At 35.6% G+C, this 23,855-nt stretch overlaps 1 protein-coding gene across 1 annotated transcript in view; it reads left to right on the forward strand.

The window, feature by feature from the left end:
* Positions 1–23,855, forward strand: part of TTC21B (tetratricopeptide repeat domain 21B) — a 73,045-nt gene that overhangs the window by 21,164 nt on the left and 28,026 nt on the right. The window contains exons 10-19 of the mRNA XM_040644320.1: positions 1,335–1,432; positions 1,750–1,947; positions 5,628–5,757; positions 8,994–9,151; positions 10,636–10,860; positions 12,390–12,628; positions 13,989–14,061; positions 14,539–14,649; positions 15,372–15,510; positions 19,510–19,616. Of these exons, the coding sequence (XP_040500254.1) occupies positions 1,335–1,432; positions 1,750–1,947; positions 5,628–5,757; positions 8,994–9,151; positions 10,636–10,860; positions 12,390–12,628; positions 13,989–14,061; positions 14,539–14,649; positions 15,372–15,510; positions 19,510–19,616 (1,478 nt within the window). The remainder of the gene's footprint in view (positions 1–1,334; positions 1,433–1,749; positions 1,948–5,627; positions 5,758–8,993; positions 9,152–10,635; positions 10,861–12,389; positions 12,629–13,988; positions 14,062–14,538; positions 14,650–15,371; positions 15,511–19,509; positions 19,617–23,855) is intronic.

Raw genomic sequence — 23,855 nt, forward strand, 5'->3', positions numbered from 1 at the left:
ATAATCTATATTACCTTAAAGTAACAGTTTTCTTATCAAATTTATAAAACAATCATGAGACAGTTTTAAAAAGTTTGCAAAGTAGAAGAAGTTCTAAAAAATATACTTGTATAGCAACATCATTAGAGTATACTTTCTAAGAAGCTGTTGTTTAAAATAGCTCATTAGGATTTTAAGTTCTACTTGGATATAAACTCTTGTACTGTCTGGATAGTAAATAGAGAAGTTTTATTTTTCTTTGATTATTAAATACTTTTTTTTAATTTTATTTATGAAGTACAAATAATTTGTATCTTTGTATTCTATTTCTGTGAATTTTATTTTCTTTGATTTTTAAATACTTTTTTTTTCCATTCTATTTCTATGAAGTACAAATAATTTGTATCTTAGGAAAAAATAATCCTTCCAGCTGAGTAGAAATGTTTGACTTTCTAGTCTAAAATTTCTTTGTTCTTTTTAGTGTGGGCGAAGTCAACTCATTCTTCAAAAAATTCAGACATTACTAGAAAGAGCTTTTAGTTTAACCCCTCAGCAATCAGAAATTGCTACAGAACTTGGATACCAAATGATTCTACAAGGAAAAGTTAAAGAGGCATTGAAGTGGTATAAGACCGCCATGACACTTGACGAAACTAGTGTCCCTGCACTAATTGGTATGACAGCTGTTTCTACATGTTCCTCAGACAGATGCAAGTGATACTTCCTTTTTTAATACCTTCTGTTAAAGAAGAAAAAAATGTATGTTGTGGTTTTCTAAAATTAAACTGTCCTCCGTTATCTACAATAGAAAAAAAAACCATAAATCTTTAAAAATGAAGTTTTTATTTCTTTTTTTTTTTTAAGATTTTTTATTTATTTATTTGACAGAGAGAGACAGCAAGAGAGGGAACACAAGCAAGGGGAATGGGAGAGGGAGAATCGGACTTCCCGCCAAGCAGGGAGCCCGATGCAGGGCTTGATCCCAGGATTCTGGGATCATGACCTAAGCTGAAGGCAGACGCTTAATGGCTGAGCCACCCAGGCACCCCTGAAGTTTTTATTTCTTAAATAATATCTTGAGAGAATAGATTTTGATGAGGTAGTTCCTATAAATTCTGAATTTCTTAGTAACTGATTTTATTTGGGTACAAAGCTGCCCATTTTCTTTTCTTTTTCCTTTTTTTAAAAAAAAATCTGAAGTAGTATTTCTTTAGTGTATTATACTTTATTATAATGTATTAATACTTTAATATATTGTGGAGGGGAAATCGGTTTTATTAACGTTTGTGTTAGCTTGAAGTGTACATGCCTGAATTGCTGTGGACTTTGACTCTCTTTGTCCTGTTTGGTTTTAGGATTTATCCGATGCCAGTTAATTGAAGGGCAGTTGCAGGATGCGGAGCAGCAGCTGGAGTTCCTTAGGGAAATTCAGCAGTCTATTGGAAAGTCCGCGGTACCGTGTCTTATGTTATTGGATGGTAGATCCTAGCTACTGTTTAGAAAATATGAGATTTTAAATTTTAGTAATAATAATGGCTTTCAGGACTAATTTACACTAATTTTAATATATAATTGCATTTACTAACTTACCTCCACAGAGAATTAAACTTTAATATTCTTGTATAAGATTCTAAAAGTTTATCCAAGCTAACACTTAAATTTGAACAGATAATGCACATAAATAGCACGTCATAAACATTTGAAATCTAAGTAGAAATAAATGGCTTTACAACTGAATGGGATAATTAATGACAACTACTTAATTTCTAGGAATTAACCTATTTACATGCAATTCTTGCTATGAAGAAAAATAAACAAGAAGAAGTTATTAATTTGTTAAATGATGTTCTGGACACTCATTTTTCCCAGTTAGAAGATTTACCACTTGGCATACAGTATTTTGAGAACTTAAATCCTGATTTCTTGCTGGAAATTGTTACAGAATATCTGAATTTCTGTCCAATGCAGGTAAGTAATTCTGAGACTTATTTTCAACGAAAATATTTTCAACATCACTTACATGATATTTTATAAAACATGCTAATAAATTGTCTTTCACATGTTAGATTATGTCAGCATCTTACAGTGGTAGTATTTGTATCTATATTAGTTGAAATAGTTTTAAATCAGAATATTTATACCAATGACTGCTATCAAATAATAAATATATTCATTTATAAATATTCACTTCTAGTTCATAAAATCTTAAAATCTTCAGTTTAGAAGAAGTACTAGAAGTCATTTAATTCAGACATGCATGTGATATTTGAGCCTACTCCACAACATCCACATTAAGTGCCCATCTAACCCCTGGGTGCATTCAAAAATGCAGTTCTTACTGTACGACTATGACTGTTAGACTGTATTTCCTATGTTGTTAGACTCAGCTTTGTGTTAAAAAAAACTCACCCATTTCCTGGTCCGCCTCCTGCTCTCTGGAATGGCAGAGAGCAAGTCCAGTTATTTTGCCAAAGCAAGGATTATTCCTCATTCATAACACAGACCTTTGGATTCTAGAAATTAGTTTTCATGTTCCCCCTAAACAATTCCAGGTTTTTAGTCATTAATTTTTTATACGACATAGTTAGAGGCTGTGAGCCTGAGGATGGCCTTTATTTAGTTAGCAAGCTCTCAGTAAGCTCACTATTCCATATATGGCTTTGGCCTTGGCAGATCCTCTTCTCCCTAATTGTGGGTGTTCCTCCAGCTTTCTTTTGTGAATCTTATTCTATTATTGACCCCAATTGAATTAATAGTTAACCAAAGTCCTTAGACCTATTACTCACTGTAACTGAGGACCCACGTGTAGACTGTGTCTATGAAATTTTGTCTCCTCAGATTCATCTCATAATTCCAGATTGCCATATTCTTTTCGATCCTGATTGTCATCTATTTTATACGGATCTTTACTGTCATCCATTATCTGCCTTATCTACCTCCGAGTAGGACTGAAGATGGAACCTTTTATTGTATTCTCAGAGAGTTCTTTCCAAATTGATGTAGACCCATCAGTCAGCACTCCTTTTTATTACAGACAGTAAACAGACGACTTAACATTACAATACTCAGCTCACAGATTCAGCACAGGAAAGTCATCAGAGGGAGTATCAGATACTTCACTGCTGAAAGGCATAGTTCTTAGCGTTCTTCCTCATGTACAGCTTCCTTGTGTTGAGGAGATGAGGTAATGAGTTTCTTTCGGGAAGCCATGCTGCTGTTTTGATCACCACAGCCTTTTCCAGACTTTCATAATCTGTTTTAAATTAACCCTTCTTAACTACAGAGAGCAGACTGAGGGTTGCTGGACAGGAGGTGGGTGGGGGATGGCTAAATGGGTGATGGGGATTACAGAGGGCACTTGTTATCATGAGCACTGGGTGTTATATGTAAGTGACGAATCACTAAATTCTACACCTGAAACCATATTGGAGTGCATATAAACTAACTAGAATTTAAATAAAAACTTGAAAAGAAAGAAGAATAAATGAACCCTTCCCAATAACACCTAGAATTGATTCCAGTCTCCCCTGTCATGATCTGTTTTCAGTTGCTTAGAGTTGGAATGCATTTTTCAGTACTTGTGCAGTATTTAGAATTCACTCAACAGATGCTTGTAGGGTACCCAGGGCTCCGCTTGGAGCTGGGAAGGTGGTTGTGTAACAATAAACCACAGCCTTTGCCCTCTTGAAGTCTATGTAACTAGCAGGAGGAGACAGATAATATAATCAAGTCAATTATGTAATAGAAAATAACAGAATAGGGTGGGGTGGTAATTTTGGGTAAGATGGTCTGGTTAGGCCTCATTGAGATGGTAGAAGTTGAACAAAAACTTGAAGTGTACATGTGGAAATGTGGTATAGATTGTTTCAGGCACAGGAAGAGTTGTGGGACACAGGAGACTAATGTGACCGGGATGGAGTGAGGCGGAGGTCACAGCAGAGGATACCAGACCACACAGGGCCTTAAAGGTTGTGGTCACTCCCCCAGCATCAACTCTGAGTACAGTGGGGAGCCAGCAGAGGGTTTCCAGCATGATCTGACTCAACAGTTTAAAAGGATTTCTCTGGCAGCTATGCTAAGAATTAATTGTAGGTGGAGCAAGAAATAATGTGTTAAGTGGTAATTGTGTCCCTAGTCCACGACATTCTGTGTTCCTGCAACATAACCTTTGTTAGCATGATAGCACCTAATTAGCACTTATAATGCTGTTTTCATGGGGGAATATCAGAAAGACAGACTTGTCTGTTCTGTCTTTCTCGGCCTTTCTCTGTTCCTTGCCCCTTTTATATATATATATTTTTTTAAATCAAACAGATGTTATCTTAGAGATTGTCCACATATGATTAACTCTGAAAGTGTTTACAGTAAAAATAATGGTGGTTCTCTAATAAGTAATAATTTTTTCAGTAAGTAATTCTTAGCAGATGGCAAAGAACCTTAACGTCACTATATCACCTATACTGTCACTGTTTTCAAGTGAAAAAATACTTTTAAAGAATTTACTCTGTATTCATTACTGTTTCAAAATACGTATAATTCCAGTCTTCAAGGCACATAAAGACCCTAGCCCTATAAAAAAAGCAAAACAAAATACGAAACTACTATGGAATCGTATAGGATAATATAGAATGCTAAATTTTATTACACAGATTATAAGTACTGTAGAAATTTAAAGAAGTTGAGGTGTTCTAGGCAGTAATGGTCGTATTTTGAAATTCCTTTTGAAATTTTTGTGCATTTTTTTGTGCCGCAAGGTAGCAAAGATGTGACACTTTTCTTGTCAGTAGCAATGTCTCGTGGTAGAAGTGATTGTCAGTAAGAGACCATACTCTAACTAAGAATATATATTTGTGGGATGTAGGCGGACGATGGGAAGATTATTTTTCAAATAAAGGAAGCAGCATCAGTAGGGCAAACAGGGAGAATGAACATTTGACGATTAAATTCTAATATCACATTTGTAGCTTGTGAGTGGGTAACCACTGGATAAAGTTTGATTGGGTAGGCAGCCATTAAAACAATAAATGTTCTAGTACGGTTTTAGTTATCATATTCACTGCGTATTAATAAAAAGGGAAAAAAACCAAACCTTTGAGGACCTTCAGCATGCCAGGCAGAAAAGCAGAAAATGTGAAGGTATGAGACCTTTGGTGTAGTACACACGAGTGTGTTCTACCTTTTGATTTCTACTAGGGAAAAAAAAGGAATTTTCAGAAACTGATCTTCCAGTGCTCTAGGGGGCAATGCAAGTTACTGAACTGAATAAATCACAAGGCACGTCTAGAATTAGAATTCACATTTCCTGGACTCTCAATGCCAGCAAGAAATTCTGCCTCTCAGTTATCTTTCCTTTGAACATGTTATCTTCACAGTTTTTGAACAAATACACTCCTTTTGTGTTATCAAATCGGTAATTGTGTAATAATTTCATAACTATTTTGGTGAATATTTACATGGTCTGTTCATAAATCCCAGGGAGATAAATTAGTATTAGTCACATTATGGTAAAGATATGCAAAAGTAGAATAACAGAAATTTTGGAAAAATACATAGTTTTGCTAGTTATACTAACATTTAATACGTGTGTTCACTTTTAACTAAATACTAAAATAAACTTATAAAATGATATGCTAATTTGTTTTGTTTAGCCTGCAAGTCTTGGGCAACCTCTTTCTCCACTTCTCAGACGTTGCGCCTCAATCCTGGAGACTATAGTAAGAACTGTACCAGGTCTTCTGCAAGCTGTCTTCCTAATAGCAAAAGTGAAATATTTATCAGGTAGAATATACCTTAAAAACTTAAAATAACCTTTGTATTCTGATGTTGACAAAAACAAGGGTAAATAAACTAAGTACTCCACATATATGGAGAATAGTCACATAGAATGTATTTTACTTGTACACAAGTAATTTTAATCCAAAATAAAATTGCATAATATTCTTTACTATTTAATTCTTTAAAAATTACTATAAACTCTTGTTGGTCAAGTGAATTGCTGAGAAAATGCAGTTGTACCACTTACAAAAAAGTCCGTCAGATACTTAGATGGCAATAAGAATTTATAGTCTTTAGTCCATAATTATTGACTCATTGGCATAGCCAGATGCAAGGTTTACCAGGTTTGGGGCTTTATGAAATGTATAGATTAATTGCTGTTTAGTTTTTGTGATTATGTATAGCTAAAAAAAATAACCCCAGATATAAAACCTTAGTTTTTTAGGACACAAACAGGTGTGTGACTATATACATAATAGACCAACCTTTGGGGCTTATATTTATGTATCGTTTCTAGATGAATGCCATGCAAAGTAAATTAGGTTTGTAAAATCATAAGGGGTAGAAACCAACTTAGAGGTATCATCCTAAACAATTATTTCTTATATATAATGGAGAGAGTTAGAAGATTGACTTTGCTAATTTTTTGGACCTCGATTTTAACTGTTAAAAAAAACAACAACAACTAGATGATCTCAAAAGCTTGTATCTCTAAAATACATGTAAAACGTGGCTGTATAATACCTTCTTCTGGTTAAGTTCTTTTGAGCCACATGATATTTCCACTTTCCTCTCAGTTGAAATGATACTATCTACTAGGTAATTAAACTGGGACTTCGAGTTCTGTGATTAATTTATTAGACACTTATTATTTTGAAAATTGATAAAAATCAGTCTCAATATAGTAATTCTTAATTGCAAAAGTCTCTAGAAATGAAAGTCTTATATATTGACCCCATTTTTAAAAACAGCAGTCTTAAATCATTTGAAATAGTGCTGCTGTATGTCCAAATAGCAGTATCCTGATAAATTGCCAACTGCAGTTACTTCTAACCCCAGAACTACCCAGAGTTGGACCAGACTTCACAGGTTAAGGGCACAGACACAAGCCACAAGTTCCGGGTTTGCCAAGGCCACCTGAACTTCTGACTAGCTGGCTACAACTTCAGGGTTTCTATGACCTCTCAGGTTCAAATTCACTAGAACAACTTCTAGAATTCAGGAAATTGTTATACTTACGACTAGAGTTTTAGTACAGCAAAAGGATACTAATCCAAACCAGCAGAAGGGAGAGATGTGCAGGGCGAAGGTCTGGGAGGGTTCCAAATGTGAAGCTGCCATCTTTCACCATCTGTAGAGTCAGTACACATCAACTTTCCAACACATGTATGTATGACAGTACATAGAGATCATCAACAACCAGGGAAGTTCACCTAAGTTTAGAGTTTCTGTTAGAGTTTCATTATATAGGCATACACTGAACCATTGGGCATGTGATCGAACTTTCTCTCCAGGGTGCTGCTCCCCAGTTCAGGTAGATAACACGTAGTTCAGAGCCCCAGTTCTCTACATGGTTGGTCTTTCTGGCATGGCTCGTCCCCATTGAATCATATTCTCAGCATGAACTATCTAGGGCTTACCATTCATCTTCTCACTTACATAGATGGTCAAAGCCAACCTCAAACAACAAAGAGACTCCTCTCACTCAGGAAATTCCAAGATTTTAAGACTCTCTCCCAGGAACCTGGGACAAAAGCCAGCCAAATTCTATGTTACATAGGACCCTAACAAAGACATCCATGCAGGACAGAAATGTCTTTCATTTTTCCCTTAAGGGAAATTGGGCTGCTCTTACATAAAAATGTGATTTTGTTGTGTTCTTTGTTTATATGGCTATTTTCCACAACAGTGATTACCCATTTCTCATTTTTAAATATTTAGTGACCTTCTAAATACTAACCATGCATCTTTCTCCCCTCATCACCCTTAAAAGAAACAAAGATTCTGATCTCAGTTATTCATATAGTCCTCATATTCTTCAGTCTCTTATTTGTAAACCCTGTTTCTTTTCCTATGTCCTTGCTCCCTCAGCAGTAACCTTCAGGTTATCTCCTTAATCCTTTTCCTCCTTAAAGAACATAGGGGTGGTAATTTGCACACCAGTTTATTATACTTAACCTTCCCATTTCCTGTTTCCTTTTCTGCCTGTTCAGTTCTTGAGTGTTAGATTGTATCACAACAATAAATAATCCTATATTATTATGTTTGATGGTTGATCAACAAATTTCGATACTATGTTTAGTATGTTATTGTGTAGCCTCAGCCCTTTACTTGTTTATTAATCTTCTGTCTCTAAGAAAACTGTTTTCTGTTTCGATGGATTCTGTCATTGGTAGCTTGGGCCTTTGGGAGCTGGAAGCTCTAATTGTAAGCCTTTTTGGTCTGTTGAGGTAACAGGTAAGGTTAAGGAGCGTAATGGAACAGAGAGTAATTTAGGGTCTGTTCCTCCCCGATGCTCCTAGCAAGGTTGAATGGGGAACTGGGCTCCTGTGAGATGGCTTTAAGCGGATTGCTGTGGGTTATATCACTAGAAAGTTCTTCTAGGACCTACAGTTTATACTCTTCCTTCATTGAAGAGCCTCTTTCTACCCCGTCTACCAGCCTGAGCCTAACAGATTCCACCATTCCTGTCACTTTAATTTTGATCATTTCTTCTATCTAATACTCCTAGATGTACAGAGGACGTGTGTCCAAAACATTGGCTATTACACTTAGCATTTAAAGGCATATTAAATCAGTAGCTTCTATTTCTGAATGTCTTTTTTTGGCTATTTTATATACAGTGGTAAAATTTCTGGCCAAGGATGATTATAAGACTATATCCTCTTTGTTAATACAAATGACAGTACACAATTCTAGCTATTTAAATGTCTGTGTTTTGCAAAATTTATTGTAATGAAATTTTAAGCAAAAAGTTTTTTGATCAGGAAAATAAAGGTACATTTGTAGTCCTCTCAGAAGTAGCAATGGTGATTGACTCTGATCCTTTCACAGCTTTCCCTGGTTTGCTCCTTATTACTGGCCTGACTTACAGGTATATTCTTTCATGAAGACTAGAAAGGGGCTACCTGGGGCAGGTAGGCGTGGAACTATCATCCATAAACTATTCATGTTCCTCTTCTCTCTCACAACTCTGTCTCTTAACCATTTGAATTCTAACGCTTTGTTTCTCTTATTAGGTGACATTGAAGCAGCTTATAATAACCTGCAGCATTGCCTAGAACACAACCCTTCTTATGCAGATGCTCATCTCCTGATAGCTCAGGTTTATTTGTCTCAGGAAAAATTCAAATTGTGTTCGCAGTCACTTGAACTTTGCCTGAGCTATAATTTTAAGGTAAGTATTCCAGATTCAGGTGGATAAAACATAGCACCCTTCTTGAACTTTTAGCAAGTGTTTACATAGTCACCTGTTTTGTATTTTTGCCTATAATGTTTTGCCAATAAATTTATTTTTAATGGAAAAAAGTTTGGATTCACAAGTAATGGGAGAAAAAGTGGAGGCAGCCGTGGTGTAATTAAAAAACTGTATGGACTTGGAGACAGAAGACCTGGGGGTCAGTGTCTGGTTTTTCCACTTCTCTCTCTCTGAACCTGTTTTCTTCTCTATAAAACTCATATAATAACATCCTACAGTTATAGTGGGCATTACATGCAGTAATGGATGTATATAAGAACAATTATAAACGATAGAGCATTATGCCAAATACTTTTATGTGTAAGAATTCTATTTTATTGCTTGTTTCTTTTTTGGATTGTGGGTTTTAATAACTTTAGAGTCATCATCAAAGAATACCTGGTCATTTTGAAAGTTCGTATGTGGTTTGAGGATATAAACACACTAGATTTCTATCCCGTATATCCTGTGTTACATCCCATAACCCTAAGCATTAGGGAAAATCATAGGTTCAGGGCTTCCTGAACTACCTGGAGTCATAGAGAAGCTCCTCAGACTTTTGCTTTGGTTCACAGGGTCTTAAACCCTATTATGTAAGGACCCTTCAGTGGACTGGAGAATTCAGGGTTTGCAGAAGACAGTGCCTGCTTCTTTGGTCAGTAGTTCTCAAGACTAGTGGTGCATTACCACCCCGGTGCCAGTACCCCATCCCAATGAATCGCAATCTCTTGAGAGAAGAACAGAAGCATGAGTACTTACACAGAGCCCCCAAGAAAATGTGATGCCTAGCTCAGGCTTACAGGCATAGCCTTAAGGATGATTGGAGCCTACCTGGACATTAGATGGCTGCCCCATCACCTCATTCTGGATCATCTCCTTCCTTTGACTGCTTCTTCGATCTTTTTGTCATTTTCTTATTTTTTCTGTATACACTTTTAGTAGCCAAAATAAAAGATAGAAGCTTCAAAACTGTGCATTTCAGAGTAGTATCAAAGGGTAAAACCAAGTTTGACTGAAGTGTTCTGAGATTTTTAATCTTAAAATTAAAAAATAAAAGGGAAAAACTGTTTCTAGAAATCTAATGACTTGATATCGGCACTAGAAGTCCCAGATAAATTCCTTTCCTAAAAACTAAATTTCCTAGAATGTATTTGCTAGCCTTCTAGGCTTTTTTTGTATTTTCTCTTCTGTCATGGTAGAAGCCCTTAATCACCTTGTTTGTCATCCAGGAGGATGCTAGGTAGTGACATGTTGCCTGAATTTGATTTAACACAATCAATGATCAGAAAGTTAATAAAAGGACAGAAATAGTCACAGGTGACTGTCCTCAGAGATTCTGTCATTTTAATGTTTGGTGGATTGTAAATTATGTGTCGGCACTGGAAGCACTCCAAGGAAGTATTTCTGAATATTATTTTTTTCAGGTGAGAGAATACCCTTTATATCATTTGATAAAAGCTCAGTCACAAAAGAAAATGGGAGAAATAGCAGAAGCAATTAAAACTCTACATATGGCAATGAGTTTACCAGGAATGAGGAGAATTGGAGCTTCCGCGAAGTCAAAATACAGAAAAACCGAAGTCGATGCAAACCATCGTTTATCAATCTTTCTTGAGTTGGTAGAGGTCCACCGCTTAAATGGAGAACAGGTAAGTCAAGTTTTAATTCAGTGGTTCAGCTCTGGACTTTGTTAGACAAGTCTATATATAAGGAAATGAAAAAGCTGAAATTATTTTCTTGCTCAACTGGTGAAGTTTAGAAAATTTATTTCTCATTACTTTGAACCAGATCATACCCTTTCTGCAAGGCCCTGAAGTTGAACATAATTTGCAGCTGGATGACCTTAGATATCAGTGTTAGCTACCAGGCAGTATAGTAATAGAATATGTGTATAATACAATACAAGTAATAATATAAATTACTATGTACCGTGAAATGTATTAATATAATATAATGAATATAGTGATATAATGTTCAATGACCTTGGCTACCATGAAAGGTAATAATATAACATGGTTATCATTCTGTGAACTCCTGAAAGGAGTCCCACACACGCACACACACGTGTCCACGCACACACAAGTACAACCGGGATCAAATGAAAGTACCAACCTCAAATTCTAATGGTTGAGAAAATGAAAGAACCACTTAATGAATACAGCTTTGGTAAATTCAGAGGATGATCATGAAATCAAACTTAATACCTATAATCATAAATAGAAAGCAAGCAAGTGTGCACTTTTGAGAGAAGAGTTAAGGCCTTGTAGAAAATGAGGAACTTAACATCATTTATATCTGTTTTTCAGATCGCAACAGTTGCCCATCAGTTATTTTCATCTTTAGTAGAAATTAAGAAGGCTGTGTCTAGATACTTGCCAAATCTCAAAATAATTTCTGTTTCACTAATACATTAACCTAAATATATATTTAAGAACCAATTCTACATAGATAGTTGATTCCAAAATGCACTGTTTTTTTCACATGTTAACATCTCTGAAATCAAAATGTCTTATCTCTCAAGTTGAGATGAATCCTAAAATAAATGACATTTTAGATTCATTGAGGTACGGATTTGGAACTGAGGTAATGTATTCAGCTGAGGCATAACAGAGATGAGGTCCTGGCATAGGGAATAAAGTAATCTGCGAGTTAACGAAGAGCCATTTGGTGCAGGCGAGGATTGTGGACTGGATCCTATCAAGGAGGCAGTAATGAGCATGGCTAAGAGTTTAGGCTCCTGGGTCAGGCTGCCTGAGTTTGGGTTCAGAGTCTGTCATTTGTTAACTTAACTCTCCGGATTTCACTTTCCTTCCTGCAACGTGGGGATAATGAAAGTAACTACCTCAGAGGATTTCTATGAGAATTAAAAGTGTGCATATGATGCTGGATGCAAAGTAAATGCTTAGTAAATTGCCGTAGCAGCAGCTCCCGTGTAGCAACCGCCATTGTCCTAGTCATGAAAACACTTTTCAGCTAACAATTACTTATACAGTCATCTGAATTTGATCTCTGGGTTTAGTTTTAAATTTTTGTACTTTTCAAAAAATCTGTCAGTATTTCGTGAAGATCCTAACTATGCTAGCATTTACTGTTCATTCTGGATTAGGAGACAGTCTTCATTTCTAATGTAATTTGTTGAATATTTTGAAAGAGTCTTATTTTAACTTCATCTTTACAGCACGAGGCAGCTAAAGTTTTACAAGATGCCATCCATGAATTTTCTGGGACGTCTGAAGAATTACGTGTTACCATTGCTAACGCAGACCTAGCTCTGGCCCAGGGAGATGTGGAACGTGCTCTAAGCATGCTTCGGAACGTCACAGCTGAGCAGCCTTATTTCATCGAAGCCAAAGAGAAAATGGCAGATATTTATCTGAAGCACAGAAAAGAGAAAATGTTATATATTACTTGTTATAGGTAAATGGTTATTTCAACTCATTGTATTTTGACACACTTACTTCTCAAAATTAATCCCCAAATTTCTTTTTTTTCTTTCTTTTAACTGCTTTATGGTGTAGACCCCTTCCTCCAACCACAATCACAATAACAAAGTAACTCACTCTCCCTAAGACATAGACCATAGTGATTATGATTATTTCAACCTGTGGATTACTCTAGAGTCTTAGCTGTCCTCCTTCATTAGATGTGATTTCTAGACCTTCAATCTTCCTGTTGGGGATGGACAAGAGCAACAGTTACATGTATTCTAATAGCTTGAGAAAGCTGTGTAATGTAACAACAATTTGGGCCATTTTTAATGCTCAGCATAATAGCTCTAGAAATAGACACCACACCAAGGTATGGATTACAGAGTCTCCTTGTTGAAAGTCCAGGGACTTTAAAGATTATGTCATACGCTGGTGCCCTTAGGAGTTATTGGGATACACACATTCATGCACGTGCGTGTGCATGTGTATACACACAGACATACACACACACGGGTTGCTCTTACTTTTCTCCCCAAACAAAAAGATAAACATACAAGCACACATGTCATGTGAGAGAAAATCAACAGTTTTATCTGTTGAGAACATAGCAACATGTTGATGAGTTCAGTCATTGGTTCATCTATATTACGTAAATATCCAAACTCGGAGCGCTGTTCAGGTTCTTTGTAGGTGCGGAGTGATTCAGAGAAACTGAGCAGCATCCCCTGTATAGACGGAGGAACCGGAGGTCCTAGATCGTATTTCCTATGACATTTCCAAAAGATCAGCACCTAACTGTCATGTCTCATGATGGGACAGTATTTTAAAATAGGGCTGCTTTGTTTTGGATGCTCTATAATATCGTAGTTAAAATCATAGGCTTTATTTCAGGCGAATCTGACACATTAGTTGTAGACTTCAGTTCTTCAGCATCTACAGAATTATACTCTCAAATAGTTTTTGGACCACTTGGATGAGAAACCATACGTTGCAATAGCATCACATCATATTTTTGTGCCTTCACTCCCACATCATTTCAGAATTAAAGATAACAAAACCTATTTCTGTATAATGAGAATTGGTATGTTTACTGTCTGCCTGTACTCTTATTACCTGCATTTCAGGAAATGGAAAGATTGAATGAAAAAAAAAGGTCGCTCTAGCATAAACAATATGGATGTGGGTATGGGTGGGTTGTTTCTACTTTTACAGGGTTACACTGTTGGAAATGTAGAAGGTACTCTGAAGGCGGTTGGTTAATTGAAATAAGTGAGCTTACCTTTTATTTAGTTGGTCTAGAAGAAGATGTTTGTATTCAGTATACTAAACAGAGTTGGTCTGATTTCTAGAGAAATTGCTGAGAGAATGCCCAGCCCTCGTTCTTTTCTTCTCCTTGGTGATGCATACATGAATATACAAGAGGTAAAGCTTCTGATGCTACTGAACTCAGATTTTTTTTAAAAACGGTAAAACTCTTTTTTGTGTTTAGCTTCATATTCTCTAAAAAGGAACTTTTAAGTGTTATTTAATATTTGACAATCCAGTCATCACAGTAAAAAGGAGATAGCTATTACAATAAAAAAGTTGCTTTCAAAATGAGATCCAGTAACTCAGCACTATCATTTGAAACAGAGCTGGGACCAGAAGCAAGTTAAGAGTCTCTTTGAAGTGGAAGAAGGAAGAGAGCTACTGGCCAAAATCGTGTTTACTAATGAGTTACACCTGACACTAGTGACTGTCACCTCTCTGACATTGTTAAGGTTTCTAGACTTAAGTACGTGCTTTATTAGTCTCACTGACTACTCCAGGTGTAGAGCATAATTATAGAAATGTTGCCCTCTAATGGGATCCAGCTAAGCTGTTTCTTCATTGCTTATTTTTTGTATCTGCCAACATTAGCCCGAAGAGGCCATAGTAGCATATGAACAAGCTTTAAATCAGAATCCCAAAGATGGCACACTGGCATGCAAAATTGGAAAGGCACTTGTCAAAACTCACAACTATTCGAAGGTAAGTACTTTATCTTTTTGAAATTTGTCTATTGGATTAAATGTTTCAAACCCTGCTCTATGAGAAGTCTTTAGCAAGCACTGTTTCTATCTTGATGCTTGTAAACTCCAAATTTATATTCACAAAACTGGAATTTATGTTAAGGACTTTCTCAATGTCTCTTCATCACTGCATTTTGCCAAGACTGGACCCTAAAGTTTCCTTCTGGTTTTGTCTTGCATCTAAACCCTGCAACCAATCAATTGCGAATAAGTTGCTGTGGTTACATCTTTTTCATTATATGACAAAGCATAATAGGTGTCCTTTCTGTTAACCAATTTTGGTAAGCTGTGTGCTTTTTTTTTTTCTCCCTCTAGTAGGGATAATGGATTTTCCTTTAGTTGTTATATTCTTGTTCTGTTCCTGGTAACTACTGAACATTTATACAACCACTAGCAGAGTATTTGCATTCCCTGAAGTTTACTGGCCTCAAATAAAACTGGTAAAAACAGTTTCACCAAGCACGTTTCGTTAGCTGCTTTTCATAAGAAATGCTAGTTGCCTTGTCTGATGTTTGATTGTCTAAGAAAAATGGCATATTTAACTGATAGGCAGGTATATGCCTATGCTTCTCCTAGGTTATTTCCAATTTATATATGCTTTAAGTCTGTAATATATAAAATATATACGCTTAACACCATTCTCATTGCCTTATTTTCCTAACTAAAACACATTTTGTTTAGGCAATCACTTATTATGAAGCTGCTCTGAAAAGTGGACAACAAAATTATCTTTGCTATGACCTGGCTGAGCTTTTATTAAAATTGAAATGGTATGACAAAGCAGAAAAAGTTCTTCAGCATGCTCTAGCTCATGAACCTGGTATGAAAGTCTTTCTGATTTGGAAAAAAAGTATAACATACCTGATATGTCGAATCTGTTTTATTTTTATATTATATAAATGTTTATTTGTATCCTCAGCATTATATATGTGAGGTTGATTATTTCATTTGTGAGCATGTCACTCTACTAAAATAAGATATTGGAATAATAACAGATTTATGAAACAGCTAGTTGTGTTATAGAAAGAGACTTTACTTTCCAAAATGATATAAAGGGAGTTTCCTTTACATTACAACTACATCTGATGTTTTTACACATAAACATTTTTATAATCTTTACTCCTCTTTTAAGTTTTTTTTAAAAATTCAACACTCTAAAAGAATATAATGTGTAAGTCTCCAGTATCTCCTGTGAATTCTACTTGCCCTGTTCTTAAACTACCTCCCTAGAAGTAACCATTTTTGTGTTTTAGTGTATATGTAAACATGTAAGTGTAATAAGCATCATTTCTCTTTTCAATTGGATTGTTCTTCCCATCCTGTGATTTTTTTTTCCCACAGCATGTGTGCCAGATATACTTTGATGTTAGTTCGTTCATATGATTCTAATGGCATCATAATATCCTATAACTCCATAGTTTTTTGTTTTTATAACTCCGTAGTTTTTTTAAACTTTCCTCAGTTATTGGGCATTTAGTTGGCTTTCCATTCTTTTGATATTCATAAACTACGTTACAGTAAATATCCTTGTATCTCATTAATTGGTATACACTTGCTTCTAAATGTGATATGGTATGGAAACTGGCCAAATTACAAATTTGGTAGCTTTCTCCTGTGATCAAAGAAATGACCCATTTCTGTTGTATTGGTTACCTTTCATCATCCCTACTAACTCCAACTCACCAATCAGGTTCCATCTCTGAGGAAGCACAGTGGATACATGCGTTCATGATTACATTGTTTCTAGAAACAAGTTCTGAAAAATGGGTCTTCTCAGACCCTTCTGGCCCACTTTGAACTACAGAGAGGATACTGACACGGTGATCTCAAATAAACTCTTTGCTTCCTCCCCCCTTCCCCCCCCAAAAAAAACACTACATGCATTGAAAACATAACTGGATACTATAAATTGCCTTCTTATAATTTGTGCAAATTTGCTTTTTAAAGATCTTTATTTTAAATTAAAATCTAGAGCTTACTCATTGCCAAAATTTAAAGATTACAGAAGTGAATGCAAGTTGTGTTCTCCCACTCTTCAGAGAAAACCACGTTTACCTTGTGTATCATCCTAATTAGTGTCCCCACCATGCCTCTTTGTCTCTCTCTCATATTACATTCCACATTTTTCCTACCAAGGTGGGTCATATTGCACTGCACATCTGCAGTAGGCATTTTTCACTTAGTAGCTTCTCTCCATGTTGGTAAACGTAGTTCTTCTTTATTTTCTTTAGCATGGGTATTCGATGTGATGATATTATAATTTATTTGATAAGTCCCTATTGATAGACATTTAGATTAAAGAAAAGTTGGAGACAGTACTGAGACCGGGTCCTTGTTTATATACCTCTCTGTGCTTCCCAGAATTGAGTCATGCCTCATGGTTCTTTTTTAAGGCCAAAAATGTCCCATCATTGTGTAGTATCAGAGAGGGGGAAAAGCATTTTAATTTGCATTTCTTTGGTGATTGATAAGGCTAGGCATCACTTTATGTCTGTAGATGACATTTTCTTCTGGGATGTTTTTGTTCATATCCTTTGTCTCTTTGACCCTGAACCTCTGATTCATCATCTGTCACCTGTTACTCATTTGCAGATGTTTTCTCCCAGCCTATCCCTTTTTTTGTTTTTTCCATTGAATTTGTTTATCATTTCCTTGGTCAAATAGAATATTTAATTATTATATACACTAGTCTTTTCTTTTTTTTGAGTCCTGAATTTCCTATCATGCTCAGAAAAACTTCCCTTATCCTACATTGTAAAATATTCTTTTGTATATTTCTGGAATTTTTATAGAACTTTAATCTATGTGCTTTAATCCACATACGGTTTTTACTATATAGTTTCCCACATGGAGAACAGTTTTATTTCAGTGCCATTTATTGAGATGCAACCTTTACCGCTTGATAAACTTATTTATATGTATGACTGATTCTGGGAATCTTCATTTTCTTGCGCTGAGTTATTTTGCTTTTGCTGGTGTCCTATCCACTGTAAATGTCTTCGGATACATGATCAGGTCAGCCCACTTAAGTTTTCTGGTGTTTTCAGAGTGCTATTTTAATTTAGCTTTGACGAAGTTGGTGTTTAAATTCTTCTAATTTTGGATGCATTTACTATATAAAGCGTTATTAGTTCCATAAAAATATTTGCATGGGTTTGTCAGACCTTGCTTGAAACACTACAGATGGCCTTACATGTGCATATGCAGTTTTGAAAAGGGCGTAAAAGACGAGAGATTCAAGTAGCATATTCTACTTATATGGGTGTTAAGTTTATTACATTTATGTAATATAAATGCTGTCATATAATATTTGTTGAGCATTTCATTACATATTATTTCTTTAATGTCCACATTTGTTTCTGAGGTTATTATAATTATCCCCATCTCTAAATTAGCAATCTAAGGCTCAGTTTTCTTGACATACCCACCTTCACCTAGATGAAGTGCACCGGGGTTCTAATAAGCATCTTAAACTTGGTATGTCTAGCTGGGATTCCTTGTCTCCCTCCTCGCATCTGTTCTGCATGCAGCCTTCTTCATCTCAATAACAGCTTCATCCCTCTTGGCCATTGCTGAAAGCCCAATCCTAGCTGTCACCCTTGTCCCTGACCATAGGAAATCCTGTTGAGTCTACCTTGTGAATATATTCAGAACCCCACTCTGTCTCACAAGTTCCACAGCTGTCCCCTTGTACTAGCCGCCATCGTCTCAAGTGGATTCTGGCAGTGACCTCCCAGCTGGTCTCCCTAGTCCTACTTCAGCCCCACACCCCTGCTGTAGCCTCTCCCAATAGCAGCAGCATTGAGCCTTTTAAACAGAGTAGGTCTGCTCTTGTCTGCTCAAGCTCGCTGCCGTCTCCCATTTCCCTCAGAGTTAGGCTGAAGTCTTCACAGTGGGGTATGGAATCCTTCTCATGTGCATGACATTGCTCCTCTGAGCCACTGTGACGGTCCCCTTGTTCCTTGTGCCATCTCACAGTTTCTCTTACCTGTAAAGTAGCAATAACAAAATGTGCCCCTCCTGAGACTTTAAAGAAACAATATGTATAAACCACTTTGATACATACATGGCACAGACCATGCGCTTGATAGATAGTGGAAGAAACATATTTTTGTTATTTATCTAGGGTTCTTTTATTGCTCTTAAATCACAAAATAATAATACCAAGTATTTAAATAGCACTTACCATGTACTAGACTATTTTAATTGCATATGCAAACTTGTTTCATAACTTATGAACTTTCTAAATTTTACACAACCCTATGAGATAGGTACTATTGTTTCCTCTATTTTACAGATGAAAGAGAAGCACAAAATGGATAAGTACCTTGTTCAAGGTTAAATAGCTAGTAAGTGACAAGGCCTAGATTTGAAACTAGACAGATTGCCATCAAAGTCAGTGCTCTTAAGGACTATACTTCATCGCTTATCAAGTATCTATTATTTTAAAGACAGCAGTTATCTTCTTAACTGCCTGAAGCAACTAGTCTATATTATTTTTTAATGACTTCAATAAACAAAGATGTTTACAGACTTCAAAATGAACATTGAAATTCTTAAGTGTGTTATGTTGTTATCTCTTAATATATGTTTAAGAAAAACCTTATTGTTATCCAGTTCTTTAACTTTTCTTCCAGCTAGTTTTCATACTAAATTTTTTTTTTTTAATTTGGCCATCCTTCAGTTAACTGACTGAAAGTTTTTCAACTTTATTCACTATTGTTCAAAATCATTCTTTCTATAGACCAGTTTCAAAACTTGTAGAAAAATGTAAACATTCATTAAAATGAATATCTGTTTCCAATATCTTCTCTCATAGTAAACGAACTATCCGCTCTCATGGAAGATGGACGTTCTCATGTTCTTCTAGCAAAAGTTTATAGTAAAATGGAAAGACCCGGTGACGCAATCACTTCATTACAACAGGTTAATGCATTTGCTTGTGAGTGGTTGTGGGATGGGAGGTGGGAGCAGAAGGCTATATGCCACATGTAAGAGGAAGACAGTTTATTTCAGCTCAACTGCCACAGAAAATAAGTCAAAATAGAAATAATGATTGAATGCCAGTGAATTGTACTACTTAAATGTGCTATTGCTAATTAATATAACAATTCAGGCAAGTTGACATTCTCAGTCTTTTATAGCTGGGGAAGCTTGGTTTAATAATTTGTGTAAAGTCACACGAATAGGGTAATAGGCAGGATGTGAACTCATTTTTTTCTCTTTTGCTTATTTATATCTTCCTTAATTTCTCTTAATATTTTGAGGTTTTCTAAGGAGAGGTTTTATATACATTTGCTTAGATGTATTCCTAAGCAACTGATGGATTTTGATGATTTTTTAATTTCTAGTTTGTTAACAGTTTTTTTATAGATGATTTAAATTTTATCTATGGCACTCTGCAGCTATCAAGGTCATCATGTGACTTTTCTCTTATTTTTTTGTTCCCTGTTACTGTGATATATTAAATTGATTGATTTTCAAATGTTAAACCACCCTTATATTTCTTAAATGTCACTTTGTGATTTTTAAAAAGATATTGCTGGAATTTAAAGATATTAGTATTTTGTTCAAAATTTGTATATCTGTGTTCGTAAGGGTTTTTGGATCTCTAAGACTAAGACTGTTTCTTTAATGTTTGGAACAATTCAGAGTTAAAACCATTTGGACCTTGAGGCTTCATTGATGGAAGGTTTTTATTAGTGGATTCAACATTTTTAGAATTCGGACTGATCATTTTTAAACTTCTTATCTTAGTTTGAACTGCTGTATTTTTTAATGTTTATTATATCTTCTTATTTTTGAATGTCTGCAAGTGCTATAAAAATGTCTCCTTTTATGGCCCTGATATTGGTGATTTTATCTTATTTTCCTTCTATTAATGATCAATTATGCCAGAAGTTTATTATCTTAATATTTTCAAAGAACCAACTTTTGCCTTTTCTGGCTTCATTAAATGTTTTCCTTTTATCTCATTAATTAGTTTCTTCTACTTTCTTTGGATTTGGTTTGCTGATCTTCGCCTAGCTTATTGAAATAGTATGTTAGTTAATGGATTAGTTAGCCTTAGTTCTGTTCTTATTCACTTAAGGTGATAATTTTTCTCTAAGCATTGCTTTAGCTACCTCGCACAAGTTTATTATTACTCAGTTCATAATATTCTTCCTTTCCACTCTGATTTCTTCTTTAACCCATGGCTTATTTCCAGGCAGTTCTGATTTTCTTGTTATCTTTTTTTTTTTTTTTTTTTGGTACCTCTTAATCCCTTTCACCTATTTTGTCCATCCCTCCACCCCCTTCCTTCTGGCAACCACCAGTTTGTTCTTTGTATTTGAGTCCTTGTTATCTTTTGGATATTGATTTGTAATTTAATTCCACTGTGGTCAAAGACATACATTGAACAATTCAATCCTTTGATATTTGTTGAAGCTTGCTCTCTGTCCTATACTATAATCAGTTTTTCATCTTTAATAAAATTTAAAAAGCCATAAAATTCTTCCCAATTGTTAACATTCTCTGCATTCTGATCTCCAAAAAAGATAAATCTTGAGTTGCAGTTCAAACAGAAACGTATACATGTAATCATAGTTTTTGGTATTTTAAGCTCATTTATTCAGGAACCATTTATTGGGCCTAATCCCCACATTATAGGACTTTAGGAGTTCTATCATAGTATTTTTGCATCATTGCTAAACATTTTAGGCAGTGGCAGACTGCTACATTTAGGGAAACCACAAGTCTTACTAATTTTACTTTCTAAACACTTCAGATTTCTGAAATAACTCCACATTTTTCCACCTCTGTCAACTCTGTTACCTTTTAGCCCTGTCCAGCATTATCTCCTCCAGTAGCCTCCTAACTGATCCCTGTCCTCTTTCAATCTTGTTTCATTCCAGTTGGTTCTCCACAACACCAGCATAGTCAGTCTGAAAGGCAGACCTGATCTTGTTACTCCATTGCTTATAAACATGTAGTAGTAACTCCTCTGTAGAATAAAAAGCAAATTATTTAACAGACTTACCTGATGTAAATTTTCTCTGTATGTCTAGCCATTTTTCCTTCTGATTCTTTGGTCAAGCAATAGTATCCCTTACCTTCTTTCCTTCACCTGTAATTCCTAACATCTGTATTCCAGTTCCATCTTCTCTCTTTCTCCCAAACTCACATGGGTGTAACTACCAGTAAGTAATTCTTTAAATCTCACTTCACCTCCAAGACTAGGTTAGGTCTCATATTATGTACTCCCATGGGAAGTGGTATTTCCCAGTCATAAAACTCCTCACTATTTTCTGTAATTATTTTATTGTCTTTCTGCTGAGATTAAAATTTCCATGAGTATAGGTGTAGTCCCATGTTTTGTGACCCTAGCAAATGCTTGCCTCATTAGTTTTCTGTGCTGTGTAACAAATTACCACAAATTTTAGTCAATGAAAACAATACACATATTTATTTTTTCAGTTTCTGTGGGTCCGTATTCTGGGCACATTTTACCTGGGTCCTCTACAAGGTGTCAAGATAGTCAAGGTGTGGCCAGGGCTGGGTTCTCATCTAGAGACTTGTCTGGTAGAGGATCTACTTCCAAGATTACATAGGTTATTAGCAGAATTCATTTCCTCAAGGCTGTAAGACTTAGGGCTCCAGCTTCTTGTTTGCTTCTTGTTGCAGATCCTAGAGGTTCTCACACCCTAGAGGTTCGCTAGCGCCTTGCTTGATAGTCCAGCTAATATGACTACTTAGTTCTTCAAAGCCAGCAAGGGAGAAAGGCTGTAGAATGAGTCTGCTAACAAGACAGTCTCACGTGATGTAATCTTGGGAGTGACATTCCATCATATTTGCCATATTCTATTGGTTACAAGCAAGTTATAGGTCGCACCTCACGCAAAGAGGGGTGATTATACAAGGGAGTGAAGACCAAGAGGTGAGGATCATGGGAGTCATCTTAAAATCTGTCCACCATTATAGGTGCTTGAAATTTTAGTTGAATGACTGAAAGGAAACCATACATTATTTTAATTTTTTAATTGCAGGAAAAATTACAGGGAAAAAAATCACTTTTTGACATATTAAATTAACTATCTTTTCTGTGAAAATAAAATATAAATAAATCAGATATAAACAACCCATATACCATAAAACACTAACAATTTTATGACTTTCTAACTTTATATAGTTCTAAATAATATGAACAGATTATTTTTGCTTCTTTCGCTTAACATTCATTTGTGTGGATTTTTCCATTATGTCTGTATAGATCCGTTTACTCTTTGTTAAATAAATGCATGAATGCATTAGTGGATGTTTATCTATAACTCAAAGTTAAATTTTGTGAAGGCCTAAAATATAGGATTTCTCTGTCACTTATAATTCATCATATAAAAAGTAATGTGATATTCTGATTTTTTTTTAAAAGATTTTATTTATGGGGCGTCTGAGTGGCTCAGTTGGTGAAGCATCTGCCTTCAGCTCAGGTCATGATCCCAGGGTCCTGGGATCGAGTCCCAAATCGGACTCCCTGCTCATTGGGGAGCCTGCTTCTCTCTCTGCCCTCCCCCCATTCTCTCTCTCACAAAAATAAATAAAAATATTTAAAAATTTTTAAATTTATTTTACACAGTGAGAGAGAGAAAGAAAGAGAGCGCACAAGTAGGCAGAGTGGTAGGTAGGCAGAGGGAGAATCAGGCTTCCTGCTGAGCAGAGGGCAGGATGCAGGACTCGATCCCAGGACCCTGGGATCATGACCAGAGCCGAGGGCAGATGCTTAACTGACTGAGCCACCCAGGCACCCCTGATATTCTGATTTTATTGGTATATTTTATTTCAGTGTGATCTTCTGTAAGATATGTATACAATAAAACTATTGAAATAGAAAGGAAAAATTAAGAAGTCTATGGAGTAAGATGCTTACACTTCATTTTACCCAAGGATTTTAAGGAATTTACAAAATAAGGGGGAGAGAAAAGTAAATGCATTGACAATCAACGTTAACATAGTTTTGTAACAGATAATTAAATTTAGTTCTGATCTTTCTGGAATCCAAGGAAAAACATAGGCAATGGTATCAATTCTTTAAGAAAATTTTATTCTGTGTGAAAATGTTTTGTAATGATCATTGTATGTACTTATAATAATTGAGCATTCTTTTATGAAATGCCTTTAATAAGAAAT

This window comes from Ursus maritimus, unplaced genomic scaffold, assembly GCF_017311325.1.
Source record: "Ursus maritimus isolate PB19 unplaced genomic scaffold, ASM1731132v1 scaffold_1, whole genome shotgun sequence".
Lineage (NCBI taxonomy): Eukaryota > Metazoa > Chordata > Mammalia > Carnivora > Ursidae > Ursus > Ursus maritimus.